The sequence below is a fragment of the Cherax quadricarinatus genome, chromosome 83 (assembly GCF_038502225.1).
Source record: "Cherax quadricarinatus isolate ZL_2023a chromosome 83, ASM3850222v1, whole genome shotgun sequence".
Taxonomy (NCBI): domain Eukaryota; kingdom Metazoa; phylum Arthropoda; class Malacostraca; order Decapoda; family Parastacidae; genus Cherax; species Cherax quadricarinatus.
This window is the reverse complement of record NC_091374.1, coordinates 3,676,714-3,691,713: the sequence shown is the minus strand read 5'-3', so window position 1 is coordinate 3,691,713 and position 15,000 is coordinate 3,676,714. Positions and strand designations below refer to the sequence as shown.

The 15,000-nt window shown below is 49.0% G+C and overlaps 1 protein-coding gene across 5 annotated transcripts in view; it reads right to left on the bottom strand.

Annotated features, from left to right (window-relative positions):
* Positions 1–15,000, bottom strand: part of LOC128702138 (uncharacterized) — a 79,985-nt gene that overhangs the window by 592 nt on the left and 64,393 nt on the right. For 4 of the 5 annotated variants that reach the window (XM_070102726.1, XM_070102724.1, XM_070102725.1 and 1 more), the window contains 3 exons: positions 7,720–7,856; positions 3,357–3,498; positions 1–2,213 (listed from right to left, as the gene is read on the bottom strand). The exon at positions 1–2,213 is cut by the window's left edge and continues 592 nt beyond it. In XM_070102726.1, coding sequence (XP_069958827.1) covers positions 2,005–2,213; positions 3,357–3,498; positions 7,720–7,856 — 488 coding nt within the window. In that variant the 3' untranslated portion in view covers positions 1–2,004. The remainder of the gene's footprint in view (positions 2,214–3,356; positions 3,499–7,719; positions 7,857–15,000) is intronic. The other variant, XR_011394322.1, reaches the window with a different exon arrangement.

Genomic DNA, 15,000 nt, shown 5'->3' with positions numbered 1-15,000 from the left:
ATCATTTTAATCAGTAATAAGTCTTACACTTAATTATTTCAGTGTAGAAGACAGTATAATGGCACCAGGACCTCTATAATATTTCACAAATATACCGACTGTACATCACATTAATACATTCACAAACACTGAAGCAATATGGATCATTTAGAGATCCCGTAGTTTTACTAATATTAAATATGTTATACAATTAGTGAATTTGTTTTTCAGTGTAGTTGCAATGAGGACTCAGTACACTGTGTATACTGCACTAGTGGTTGTGGTGATACTGACAGTGTATACTGCACTAGTGGTTGTGGTGATACTGACAGACTGTGTATACTGCACTAGTGGTTGTGGTGATACTGACAGTGTATACTGCACTAGTGGTTGTGGTGATACTGACAGATTGTGTATACTGCACTAGTGGTTGTGGTGATACTGACAGTGTATACTGCACTAGTGGTTGTGGTGATACTGACAGACTGTGTATACTGCACTAGTGGTTGTGGTGATACTGACAGACTGTGTATACTGCACTAGTGGTTGTGGTGATACTGACAGACTGTGTATACTGCACTAGTGGTTGTGGTGATACTGACAGACTGTATATACTGCACTAGTGGTTGTGGTGATACTGACAGACTGTATATACTGCACTAGTGGTTGTGGTGATACTGACAGACTGTATATACTGCACTAGTGGTTGTGGTGATACTGACAGACTGTATATACTGCACTAGTGGTTGTGGTGATACTGACAGACTGTATATACTGCACTAGTGGTTGTGGTGATACTGACAGACTGTGTATACTGCACTAGTGGTTGTGGTGATACTGACAGACTGTGTATACTGCACTAGTGGTTGTGGTGATACTGACAGACTGTGTATACTGCACTAGTGGTTGTGGTGATACTGACAGACTGTATATACTGCACTAGTGGTTGTGGTGATACTGACAGACTGTATATACTGCACTAGTGGTTGTGGTGATACTGACAGTGTATACTGCACTAGTGGTTGTGGTGATACTGACAGTGTATACTGCACTAGTGGTTGTGGTGATACTGACAGGCTGTGTATACTGCACTAGTGGTTGTGGTGATACTGACAGACTGCGTATACTGCACTAGTGGTTGTGGTGATACTGAGTGTATACTGCACTAGTGGTTGTGGTGATACTGACAGTGTATACTGCACTCGTGGTTGTGGTGATACTGACAGTGTATACTGCACTCGTGATTGTGGTGATACTGACAGACTATGTATACTGCACTCGTGATTGTGGTGATACTGACAGTATATACTGCACTCGTGGTTGTGGTGATACTGACAGTGTATACCGCACTCGTGGTTGTGGTGATACTGACAGTGTATACTGCACTCGTGGTTGTGGTGATACTGAGTGTATACTGCACTCGTGGTTGTGGTGATACTGACAGACTATGTAAACTGCACTCGTGATTGCGGTGATACTAACACTATGTATACTGCACTAGTGGTTGTGGTGATACTGGCATCACTGGTGGCTTGTATCAGCCAAACTTCGCCAGAAACTGAATTGTCAACACACTTTCCCTTGATGCCGTATAGCAAGGTTGAACGACGGACTCCCACCTTCGTTGTGGATGAGGTTGATTCAAGTTACTAGTAGATTGTGGATCGTTCTGTCATGATGCACCGGGAAGGGAAGGTGGTAGATGCGCTCTAAGGCTGTGAATGAGCTAATTTCTAGAATGACAGTTCTATGTGGCACTGACGCCAGTGACTACGCTGGTTGTGAAAGGGACACTGTCCAGTAGACCAGTGCCTGCAGGTACTGGTACTAAGAATAGACGTTGGTAACAACGCAGATCACACTCAGAAGAACATGTTCACCTTGTATTGGCTACTAAGAGTACCAGTGCCTGCAGGTACTTGCATCAAATAGTGTAGTACTACAGATGAAATCCAGGAGAGCATGTCATCCTCGTGTTAGTCACAAAGTACCAGTGTCTGCAGGTACCAGCACTAGTACCACAGATCAGAGCCAGGAGAGGACATCCTCCTCCTCGTACTGGTTACGGACGTAGGATAGTGGGTGTGGGCGTGCTGGGAGAGGCCCCCTGGAAGCGAGTGCTTGCTGGTGATTGAGACTCAGGTGTAGAGGTGAAGGCAGGAAACAGCACCTGGGTGAGCAGAACATTTTGCCAGCGGCACACCGACACTCCATACACACGTCAGACGCCACACCTGCAGAAAGAAGAGTTATCGTTGCTTTAATGTGCTTCCCGTGAATCATGCAAGTCCGTATGAAGCTTTCATAACTGTATCATACAGTTTTCAACAACTGTATCATACAGTTCTCAATAACTGTATCATACAGACTACTACTTCTCAACACAACTTCCACAGAGCATTTCGAACAAGAGGTTTGCACGTTCTGAATTTTTAAACTAAAAGATTCTACTGCCAGTGTTCCCATGTAATATAAATACATATTTCTAACTATGGAAGATTCTTGTCTGCCACAGCCTGACAGACTACTAGAGCAGCGCCTCCCTCTAACATCAAATGTTATAATCATAACCATAATATATAAAGGGGTGGAGGGGCAAGCCAGTGGAAGTCCTCGGTCAGATGACCAACAGCTCCAGCAGTGGGGTCATCATATGACTAAGACTCGCGTCAGGAAATACATGTCCTGTTTCCTGACAATTTTTATCTAGCCTTGCTACAATTAGCGATCAGTGAATCTAGTCACCACTACTGACGCTGAACGACACTTAACTACTCACACGAACACACGAAGGTAAGGGAGCCAGTATATATACGAGAGGAGGACAGTAGTGGTAGTTGTAATGCTGGTAGTGGTAGTGGTAGTGGTAGTGGTAGTAGTAGTAGTACAAGAAAGATGTGGAGATAGTAGTGGTAATGTGCTGGTAGTATCAGTAGTAGTAGTAGTCGGTAGAGGGAGTAATGACTGTAATTTTTTTTGCCCATTTATTGACGCAATTTACATTTACGTTTATTGGAGAGGTGCCCACACCATGTGGGTGAACACGTCAGCGTGTGGACGCCACAAGTGCATCGAGAGAGGGAGATCTCCATCTAAAAACAAAACTATAACTACCCTTCCCTTCCTTGGATCAATAAGCAGCACATGGGAGAATGAGGCTTATGACGACGTTTCGGTCCGACTTGTACTATTAACTAGTCACACAGAAGCACGAAGGGAAGGGAACCAGTATACATGCAAGACCTACTAACTTAAGGGAAGAATCAACTTTCAGTTTCCTGAAGCAGTCAAGTGAGTGAAGCACACAAGTGCAAGTGTTCAGATGTATTAACTTAAGGGTGACACTCAAGGTGTATCAAACAGGAAGTAGTACCTACCTATGACCTCTCCAAGGTTGTACTTGACACCCAGGATGGTACATGACTTGTCTTGGTGATGATGGTGATGGTGGTGTGAGCCGTCTAGTGCCCTTCGCTCCCTCTCACCACTCACCACCCTGGCCACAAACTTATCATCCAACTGAGAACAAAAAGTGTTTATTTTAGCGAAGACAACTACTTATAATAATAATAATAATAATAATAATAATAATAATAATAATAATAATAATAATAATAATAATAATAATAATAATACTCTTTATTTCTACAAGTACATGATACAACTTATACAGACCATAGTTGACATCAGTGACATACTACACAGAAAGCCCCTTGTTATGCAGAGCATTTCGGGCAAATTAGGTTTTGTCCCCAGGGTGCGACCCACACCAGTCCACTAACACCCAGGTACCTATTTACAGCTAGGTGAACAGTGACAGCAGGTGTCTTATGGAAACACGCCCCAGTGTTTCCACCCGTATACCGAGGATCGAACCACGGACCTGAATGTGTGAGCCGAGTGTGCTACCAACCAAGCTAGCAACGTAGCTAGGTACATTCACAATCCACACACTGGAAATAAAATTAAACCTAACTTAGGTTCATCCTGTAGAATTATTTAGTTACTGTGTGAGGGAAGTGTGTTGACTGGGTGAATTTTTTTTCTCTTTACATTATTAGGAAAAATACATTTTACTCAACTTACGAATATTTGTAGCAGATAGTCGAGTTGTCTTACACATGGTCGTAGTGTTGTCTTACACATGGTCGTAGTGTTGTCTTACACATGGTCGTAGTGTTGTCTTACACATGGTCGTAGTGTTGTCTTACACATGGTCGTAGTGTTGTCTTACACATGACCGTAGTGTTGTCTTACACATGGTCGTAGTGTTGTCTTACACATGGTCGTAGTGTTGTCTTACACATGACCGTAGTGTTGTCTTACACATGACCGTAGTGTTGTCTTACACATGGTCGTAGTGTTGTCTTACACATGACCGTAGTGTTGTCTTACACATGGTCGTAGTGTTGTCTTACACATGACCGTAGTGTTGTCTTACACATGGTCGTAGTGTTGTCTTACACATGACCGTAGTGTTGTCTTACACATGGTCGTAGTGTTGTCTTACACATGGTCGTAGTGTTGTCTTACACATGACCGTAGTGTTGTCTTACACATGACCGTAGTGTTGTCTTACACATGGTCGTAGTGTTGTCTTACACATGACCGTAGTGTTGTCTTACACATGGTCGTAGTGTTGTCTTACACATGACCGTAGTGTTGTCTTACACATGGTCGTAGTGTTGTCTTACACATGACCGTAGTGTTGTCTTACACATGGTCGTAGTGTTGTCTTACACATGACCGTAGTGTTGTCTTACACATGGTCGTAGTGTTGTCTTACACATGACCGTAGTGTTGTCTTACACATGGTCGTAGTGTTGTCTTACACATGACCGTAGTGTTGTCTTACACATGGTCGTAGTGTTGTCTTACACATGACCGTAGTGTTGTCTTACACATGGTCGTAGTGTTGTCTTACACATGACCGTAGTGTTGTCTTACACATGGTCGTAGTGTTGTCTTACACATGGTCGTAGTGTTGTCTTACACATGGCCGTAGTGTTGTCTTACACATGACCGTAGTGTTGTCTTACACATGGTCGTAGTGTTGTCTTACACATGGCCGTAGTGTTGTCTTACACATGACCGTAGTGTTGTCTTACACATAACCGTAGTGTTGTCTTACACATGACCGTAGTGTTGTCTTACACATGACCGCAGTGTTGTCTTACACATGGCCGTAGTGTTGTCTTACACATGACCGTAGTGTTGTCTTACACATGACCGTAGTGTTGTCTTACACATGGTCGTAGTGTTGTCTTACACATGGTCGTAGTGTTGTCTTACACATGGTCGTAGTGTTGTCTTACACATGGTCGTAGTGTTGTCTTACACATGGTCGTAGTGTTGTCTTACACATGGTCGTAGTGTTGTCTTACACATGGTCGTAGTGTTGTCTTACACATGGTCGTAGTGTTGTCTTACACATGGTCGTAGTGTTGTCTTACACATGGCCGTAGTGTTGTCTTACACATGGTCGTAGTGTTGTCTTACACATGACCGTAGTGTTGTCTTACACATGGTCGTAGTGTTCTCTTACACATGGCCGTAGTGTTGTCTTACACATGACCGTAGTGTTGTCTTACACATGGCCGTAGTGTTGTCTTACACATGGCCGTAGTGTTGTCTTACAAATGACCGTAGTGTTGTCTTACACATGACCGTAGTGTTGTCTTACACATGGCCGTAGTGTTGTCTTACACATGGCCGTAGTGTTGTCTTACACATGGCCGTAGTGTTGTCTTACACAGAATACAACGTTCCAGCAATACTGTAGTGTTGTCTTACACAGAATACAACGTTCCAGCAATACTGTAGTGTTGTCTTACACAGAATACAACGTTCCAGCAATACTGTAGTGTTGTCTTACACAGAATACAACGTTCCAGCAATACTGTAGTGTTGTCTTACACAGAATACAACGTTCCAGCAATACTGTAGTGTTGTCTTACACAGAGTACAACGTTCCAGCAATACTGTAGTTTTGTCTTACACAGAGTACAACGTTCCAGCAATACTGTAGTGTTTTCTTACACAGAGTACAACGTTCCAGCAATACTGTAGTGTTGTCTTACACAGAGTACAACGTTCCAGCAATACTGTAGTGTTGTCTTACACAGAGTACAACGTTCCAGCAATACTGTAGTGTTGTCTTACACAGAGTGCAACGTTCCAGCAATACTGTAGTGTTGTCTTACACAGAGTACAACGTTCCAGCAATACTGTAGTGTTGTCTTACACAGAGTACAACGTTCCAGCAATACTGTAGTGTTGTCTTACACAGAGTACAACGTTCCAGCAATACTGTAGTGTTGTCTTACACAGAGTACAACGTTCCAGCAATACTGTAGTGTTGTCTTACACAGAGTACAACGTTCCAGCAATACTGTAGTGTTGTCTTACACAGAGTACAACGTTCCAGCAATACTGTAGTGTTGTCTTACACAGAGTACAACGTTCCAGCAATACTGTAGTGTTGTCTTACACAGAGTACAACGTTCCAGCAATACTGTAGTGTTGTCTTACACAGAGTACAACGTTCCAGCAATACTGTAGTGTTGTCTTACACAGAGTACAACGTTCCAGCAATACTGTAGTGTTGTCTTACACAGAGTACAACGTTCCAGCAATACTGTAGTGTTGTCTTACACAGAGTACAACGTTCCAGCAATACTGTAGTGTTGTCTTACACAGAGTACAACGTTCCAGCAATACTGTAGTGTTGTCTTACACAGAGTACAACGTTCCAGCAATACTGTAGTGTTGTCTTACACAGAGTACAACGTTCCAGCAATACTGTAGTGTTGTCTTACACAGAGTACAACGTTCCAGCAATACTGTAGTGTTGTCTTACACAGAATACAACATACCAGCAAGACTGTAGTGTTGTTTTATACATTTTCCCCTGGTTGTGACCCACAATAGTGGGCTAACACACAGGTACCTATTTACTGCTAGGTGGGCAGGAACAACAAACGGGTGCGGAAACTGACCCATATGAGGCCTGATCATGGACCGGGCCGCGGGGGCGTTGACCCCCAGAACACCCTCCAGGCAGGCAAGAATAAGTATGTAAGTTTATTTAGGTTCAGGTACACATAAATACAGCTACACAAATTATTATACATAGTAACATATGTATAAATTACCCACCAGGATAATTCAAAAAAGTCAAAGTGACTTATTTCCACTGGGTAATGGGTGGGATGAGATGAGGTGCAGTAATGGTGTGGGGAAGAGCAGGTAAAGATAGCTTCCCTCACACTGGGAAGTTATGTGGGTTGGATCCCATTACTTGGACTCTGAACTCATTACGTGGGTTTGTAACGCTTTACATGGGTTGGGAATCCATTAGTTATGCTGAAAATATATTGTGTGATGAAGGCTTATTTTCTGGACTGGAAACTAATTAGATGTACTCGAACCTCTCATTACCTGGGCAGGTAATTATTCACCTGGACGGGTAACTACTCACCTGGACGGGTAACTTCTCACCTGGACGGGTAACTGCTCACCTGGACGGGTAACTACTCACCTGGACGGGTAACTACACACCTGGACGGGTAACTACTCACCTGGACGGGTAACTACTCACCTGGACGGGTAACTACTCACCTGGACGGGTAACTGCTCACCTGGACGGGTAATTGCTCACCTGGAAGGGTAACTACTCACCTGGACGGGTAACTACTCACCTGGACGGGTAACTGCTCACCTGGACGGGTAACTGCTCACCTGGACGGGGAATGGTTCACTGACGGGGAGGAGGGAGGAGGTGGGCGTGGCCTGACGGATGAGACGTCTTCGACGGACTGAGTTGATACGATCTCCATACTTCCTGCGAGGCTCCTCCAGCGCCTTCTCTGGGATTTCTGCGGCAGCAAGGTAAGATAAGAAGACTTTGTTAGGATTTCTAATCCCGGAGGGTTAGCCACCTAGAATAACTCGACAAAGTCAGTGCGTCATCAAGGACTGTCTGTCTTATTTCCATTGTGATCCTTCAGTCTTGTCCCCCAGGATGCCACCCACACCATTCGACTAACACCCAGGTATTTACTTACTGCTAAGTAAACAGAAACAGCAGGTGTAAGTTGACTAACACCCAGGTACCTACGTACTGTCAGCTGAACAGAAACAGCAGTTGTAAGGAAATACGTGCAATGTTTCCACCCGGCCGGAGACTGAACCATGAACACTTAGTGTGTGAGGTGAGAGAGTTGCCTACCAGGCCACGGGTCACATTGCAGAAGAAGTAGAAGAAGAAGAAGAAGAAGAAGAAGAAGAAGAAGAAGAAGAAGAAGAAGAAGAAGAAGAAGAAGAAGAAGAAGAAGAAGAAGAAGAAGAAGAAGAAGAAAGTGGTTTGTCAGGAAACAGAATAAGTGTTTCCTGAGGCGGGTCTTAGTCACTGCAGCTGTTTTTGGTCATCTGACCGAGGCCTTCCACTGGCTTACCCCTCCACCACTTAAAAAAAATAAAGATTCCATCATTTAACCCTGAGAGTTAGCAACCCAGGGTAACCCAATAAAGCCAGGATATCCAGGACTGTCTCATTTCCATAAGGGTTCTTTACCATTTCTTCCTGACCCCCTCTCACCCCTCCTTAACGACCCCATTGGAAGTAAGTCAACTGGCTTATTAGGTTATGCAAGATTCAGCATACTTTACAAAAAAAAAACTACTGTCAAAATTTTGTAATCATGCTCGTAGCTTGATTAGTAGCGCACTCAGCTCACACATTGAGGTCCGTGGTGCGATCCCCGGTACGGGTGGAAGCATTAGGATGTGTTTCATTAAGACACCTGCTGTCCATGTTCACTTAGCAGTAAAATAGGTACCTGGGTGTTAGCAGACTGATGTGGGTCGCATCCTGGGGACAAAATTTACCTAATTTGCCCGAAATGCTCTGCATAACAGGGGCTTTCTATAGAGTCGTATGTCACTGATGTCAACTATGGTCTGTATACCTTGTACATGTACTTATAAGAATAAAAGATTATATTATTACTATTATCATTATTTTATTAAAGTATACTGCCTCCGAGCTAGTTCAGCAGAAGAAGTTTACCTTAGTGTACCCAACAAGGTTTTCTGTGAATTAAAGTTAACACTTATCAAAGAGGAGGGACAATATAGGGGTAACTCAACTATATTGTCATAACACTCCTATAACAACACACTAGTATACTCAGCCCACCCACACAACCCACCTAAACACACTACCTATAGATAACAGCCCGCTCAAACAACCCACCTGCACACCCAAACAAACCACCTACACACCCCAACAAGCCACTTACGCACCCCAACAAGCCACTTACGTACCCCAACAAGCCACCTACATACCTCAACAAGCCACCTACACACCCTAACAAGCCACCTACACACCCAATAAGCCACCTACACACCCCCAACAAGACACCTACACACCCCCCAACAAGCCACCTACACACCCTAACAAGTCACCTACACACCCAATAAGCCACCTACACACCCCGAACAAGCCACCTACACACCCTAACAAGCCACCTACACACCCCAACATGCCACTTATGCACCCCAACAAGCCACCTACATACCTCAACAAGCCACCTACACACCCTAACAAGCCACCTACACAACCAAACAAGCCACCTACACACCCAACAAGCCACCTACACACTCCAACAAGCCACCTACACACCCAATAAGCCACCTACGCACCCCAACAAGCCACCTACACACCCCAACAAGCAACCTACACACCCCAAGCCACCTACACACCTCAACAAGCCACCTACACACCCCAACAAGCCACTTACGCACCCCAACAAGCCACTTACTTACCCCAACAAGCCACCTACATACCTCAACAAGCCACCTACACACCCTAACAAGCCACCTACACACCCAATAAGCCACCTACACACCCCCAACAAGACACCTACACACCCCAACAAGCCACCTACACACCCTAACAAGCCACCTACACACCCAATAAGCCACCTACACACCCCGAACAAGCCACCTACACACCCTAACAAGCCACCTACACACCCCAACATGCCACTTACGCACCCCAACAAGCCACCTACATACCTCAACAAGCCACCTACACACCCTAACAAGCCACCTACACAACCAAACAAGCCACCTACACACCCAACAAGCCACCTACACACTCCAACAAGCCATCTACACACCCAATAAGCCACCTACGCACCCCCAACAAGCCACCTACACACCCCAACAAGCAACCTACACACCCCAAGCCACCTACACACCTCAACAAGCCACCTACACACCCCAACAAGCCACTTACGCACCTCAACAAGCCACCTACATACCTCAACAAGCCACCTACACACCCTAACAAGCCACCTACACACCCAATAAGCCACCTACACACTCCAACAAGCCACCTACACACCCCAAGCCACCTACGCACCTCAATAAGCCACCTACACACCAACACACTCACCCACCACTGGCAGCAAGGAACCACTCACCATATACCACTAAAATGGTGTTCTGGAAGCTGGCCAAAACTTGATTCAGCTTCTCTCTTGTATGTTCCTTCCTTCCTTCACTTCCTATTCCTTCACTTCCCCTTCCTTCACTCCCTCTTCCTTCACTCCTTCCTTCACTCCCTTCTCCTAGTACCTTCCTCATTACTGTGTGTGTATACACCTATGTACTCACCTATATGTGGTTGCAGGGATCGATTCACTGCCTCTTCGTTGGTCGCTACTAGGTCCACTCTCTCCCTGCTCCAAAAGCTTTACCATACCTTTTCTTAAAGCTATGTATGGATCCTGCCTCCGATACATCACTCTCCAGATTGTTCCACTTCCTGACAACTCTATGGCTGAAGAAATACTTCCTAACATCCCTGTAACTTATCTGAGAATTCAACTTCCAGTTGTGTCCCCTGAATCCTGTGTCCCATCTCTGAAACATTCTGTCCCTGTTCACTTTGTGTGTGTGTGTGTGTGTGTGTGTGTGTGTGTGTATGTAAGCAGCTCAGGAAGTGGTTACCAAAGGACTGGTTGTGGTGTGCGTGTTTGAATCTTCAAATGGCCACATTTGCATACACGTATTTACCTAGCTTAAGCTGCATGGGGTTGAGTTACAGCTCCTGGGTCCGAGCACTGATATTAAATCATCTGACTCGTTCTTGCTGTCAGATTTACAAATGAATGTGTTGTAATGATATCTAGTCTAGAACACAATCAGGTATTAGTTGTGCCTATGAGGAAGTACCAAGATGGCAGCCAGGATCCTGGCACTGCTGCCTCTAGTACTCCATGTGGGAGGCAGTACCAAGGATGGCACCCAGGATCCTGGCACTGCTGCCTCCAGCTCTCCATGTAGGAGGAAGTGTCAAGGATGGCACCCAGGATCCTGGCACTGCTTGTAGGAAGGTCTCACTAAGACAGATGGGCGGCCATGGGCGGCAGTGTACACTCCCCCAGACCTGGGCCGCCCACGCCTGCCAGATTACCATAATGGAGGTCAAGGTGTGGGTGTAGCATGGGTCCAGTGGTGCCCCGTGGGCCTGTGGGTTCAGTGGTGCCCCCGTGGGCCTGTGGGTCCAGTGGTGCCCCCGTGGGCCTGTGGGTCCTGTGGTGCCCCCGGGTGTGTGTGGGTCCAACAATACCCCCTGGTGTATGTGGGTCCAACAGTGCCCCGGGTGCGTGTGGGTCCATCAGTGCCCCCGAGTGTGTGAGTCCAACAGTGCCCCCGGGTGTGTGGGTCCATCAGCGCCCCCGGGTGTGTGGGTCCATCAGCGCCCCCGGGTGTGTGGGTCAGACAGTGCCCGGGTGTGTGTGGGTCCAACAGTGCCCCCGGGTGTGTGTGGGTCCATCAGCGCCCCCTGGTGTGTGTGGGTCCAACAGTGCCCCCGGGTGTGTGTGGGTCCAACAATGCCCCCTGGTGTGTGTGGGTCCAACAGTGCCCCCGGGTGTGTGTGGGTCCATCAGCGCCCCCGGGTGTGTGTGGGTCCATCAGCGCCCCCGGGTGTGTGGGTCCAACAGTGCCCCGGGTGTGTGTGGGTCCAACAGTGCCCCATGGTGTGTGGGGGTCTAACAGTGCCCCCGGGTGTGTGGGTCCATCAGCGCCCCCGGGTGTGTGGGTCCAACAGTGCCCCCTGGTGTGTGGGGGTCTAACAGTGCCCCCGGGTGTGTGGGTCCATCAGTGCCCCCGGGTGTGTGTGGGTCCATCAGTGCCCCCGGGTGTGTGTGGGTCCATCAGTGCCCCCTGGTGTGTGTGGGTCCAACAGTGCCCCCGGGTGTGTGTGGGTCCAACAGTGCCCCCGGGTGTGTGGGGGTCTAACAGTGCCCCCGGGTGTGTGGGTCCATCAGCGCCCCCGGGTGTGTGGGTCCAACAGTGCCCCCGGGTGTGTGTGGGTCCATCAGTGCCCCCGGGTGTGTGTGGGTCCAACAGTGCCCCCGGGTGTGTGGGTCCATCAGCGCCCCCGGGTGTGTGGGTCCAACAGTGCCCCCTGGTGTGTGGGGGTCTAACAGTGCCCCCGGGTGTGTGGGTCCATCAGTGCCCCCGGGTGTGTGTGGGTCCAACAGTGCCCCCGGGTGTGTGGGGGTCCATCAGTGCCCCCGGGTGTGTGTGGGTCCAACAGTGCCCCCGGGTGTGTGTGGGTCCAACAGTGCCCCCGGGTGTGTGTGGGTCCAACAGTGCCCCCGGGTGTGTGTGGGTCCATCAGTGCCCCGGGTGTGTGTGGGTCCAACAGTGCCCCCGGGTGTGTGGGTCCATCAGTGCCCCCGGGTGTGTGTGGGTCCAACAGTGCCCCCGGGTGTGTGTGGGTCCATCAGTGCCCCCGGGTGTGTGTGGGTCCAACAGTGCCCCCGGGTGTGTGTGGGTCCAACAGTGCCCCCGGGTGTGTGTGGGTCCATCAGTGCCCCCGGGTGTGTGTGGGTCCAACAGTGCCCCCGGGTGTGTGTGGGTCCATCAGTGCCCCCGGGTGTGTGTGGGTCCAACAGTGCCCCCGGGTGTGTGTGGGTCCATCAGTGCCCCCGGGTGTGTGTGGGTCCATCAGTGCCCCCGGGTGTGTGTGGGTCCAACAGTGCCCCCGGGTGTGTGTGGGTCCATCAGTGCCCCCGGGTGTGTGTGGGTCCAACAGTGCCCCCGGGTGTGTGTGGGTCCATCAGTGCCCCCGGGTGTGTGTGGGTCCATCAGTGCCCCGGGTGTGTGTGGGTCCAACAGTGCCCCCGGGTGTGTGTGGGTCCATCAGTGCCCCCGGGTGTGTGTGGGTCCAACAGTGCCCCCGGGTGTGTGTGGGTCCATCAGTGCCCCCGGGTGTGTGTGGGTCCATCAGTGCCCCCGGGTGTGTGTGGGTCCAACAGTGCCCCCGGGTGTGTGTGGGTCCAACAGTGCCCCCGGGTGTGTGTGGGTCCATCAGGGCCCCCGGGTGTGTGTGGGTCCAACAGTGCCCCTGTCAGAGTCCTGTCTGTCAGAGTCCTGTCTGTCAGAGTCCTGTCTGTCAGAGTCCTGGCTGTCAGTCCTGTCTGTCAGAGTCCTGCCTGTCAGAGTCCTGTCTGTCAGAGTCCTGTCTGTCAGAGTCCAGTCTGTCAGAGTCCTGGCTGTCAGAGTCCAGTCTGTCAGAGTCCAGTCTGTCAAAGTCCTGTCTGTCAGAGTCCTGCCTGTCAGAGTCCTGTCTGTCAGAGTCCTGCCTGTCAAAGTCCTGTCTGTCAGAGTCCTGCCTGTCAGAGTCCTGACTGTCAGAGTCCTGTCTGTCAGAGTCCTGACTGCCAGAGTCCTGACTGTCAGAGTCCTGACTGTCAGAGTCCTGTCTGTCAGAGTCCTGTCTGTCAGAGTCCTGTCTGTCAGAGTCCTGTCTGTCAGAGTCCTGGCTGTCAGAGTCCTGTCTGTCAGAGTCCTGCCTGTCAGAGTCCTGTCTGTCAGAGTCCTGTCTGTCAGAGTCCAGTCTGTCAGAGTCCTGGCTGTCAGAGTCCAGTCTGTCAGAGTCCAGTCTGTCAAAGTCCTGTCTGTCAGAGTCCTGCCTGTCAGAGTCCTGGCTGTCAGAGTCCTGTCTGTCAGAGTCCTGTCTGTCAGAGTCCTGTCTGTCAGAGTCCTGCCTGTCAGAGTCCTGACTGTCAGAGTCCTGTCTGTCAGAGTCCTGCCTGTCAGAGTCCTGACTGTCAGAGTCCTGTCTGTCAGAGTCCTGTCTGTCAGAGTCCTGTCTGTCAGAGTCCTGTCTGTCAGAGTCCTGACTGTCAGAGTCCTGTCTGTCAGAGTCCTGTCTGTCAGAGTCCTGTCTGTCAGAGTCCTGTCTGTCAGAGTCCTGGCTGTCAGAGTCCTGTCTGTCAGAGTCCTGCCTGTCAGAGTCCAGTCTGTCAGAGTCCTGTCTGTCAGAGTCCTGTCTGTCAGAGTCCAGTCTGTCAGAGTCCAGTCTGTCAGAGTCCTGTCTGTCAGAGTCCTGCCTGTCAGAGTCCTGTCTGTCAGAGTCCTGTCTGTCAGAGTCCAGTCTGTCAGAGTCCTGGCTGTCAGAGTCCAGTCTGTCAGAGTCCAGTCTGTCAGAGTCCTGCCTGTCAGAGTCCTGGCTGTCAGAGTCCTGTCTGTCAGAGTCCTGTCTGTCAGAGTCCTGTCTGTCAGAGTCCTGACTGTCAGAGTCCTGTCTGTCAGAGTCCTGCCTGTCAGAGTCCTGACTGTCAGAGTCCTGTCTGTCAGAGTCCTGACTGTCAGAGTCCTGTCTGTCAGAGTCCTGTCTGTCAGAGTCCTGTCTGTCAGAGTCCTGTCTGTCAGAGTCCTGCCTGTCAGAGTCCTGCCTGTCAGAGTCCTGACTGTCAGAGTCCTGTCTGTCAGAGTCCTGCCTGTCAGAGTCCTGACTGTCAGAGTTCTGTCTGTCAGAGTCCTGTCTGTCAGAGTCCTGTCTGTCAGAGTCCTGTCTGTCAGAGTCCTGACTGTCAGAGTCCTGTCTGTCAGAGTCCTGTCTGTCAGAGTCCTGTCTGTCAGAGTCCTGCCTGTCAGAGTCCTGACTGTCAGAGTCCTGTCTGTCAGAGTCCAGTCTGTCAGAGTCCTGTCTGT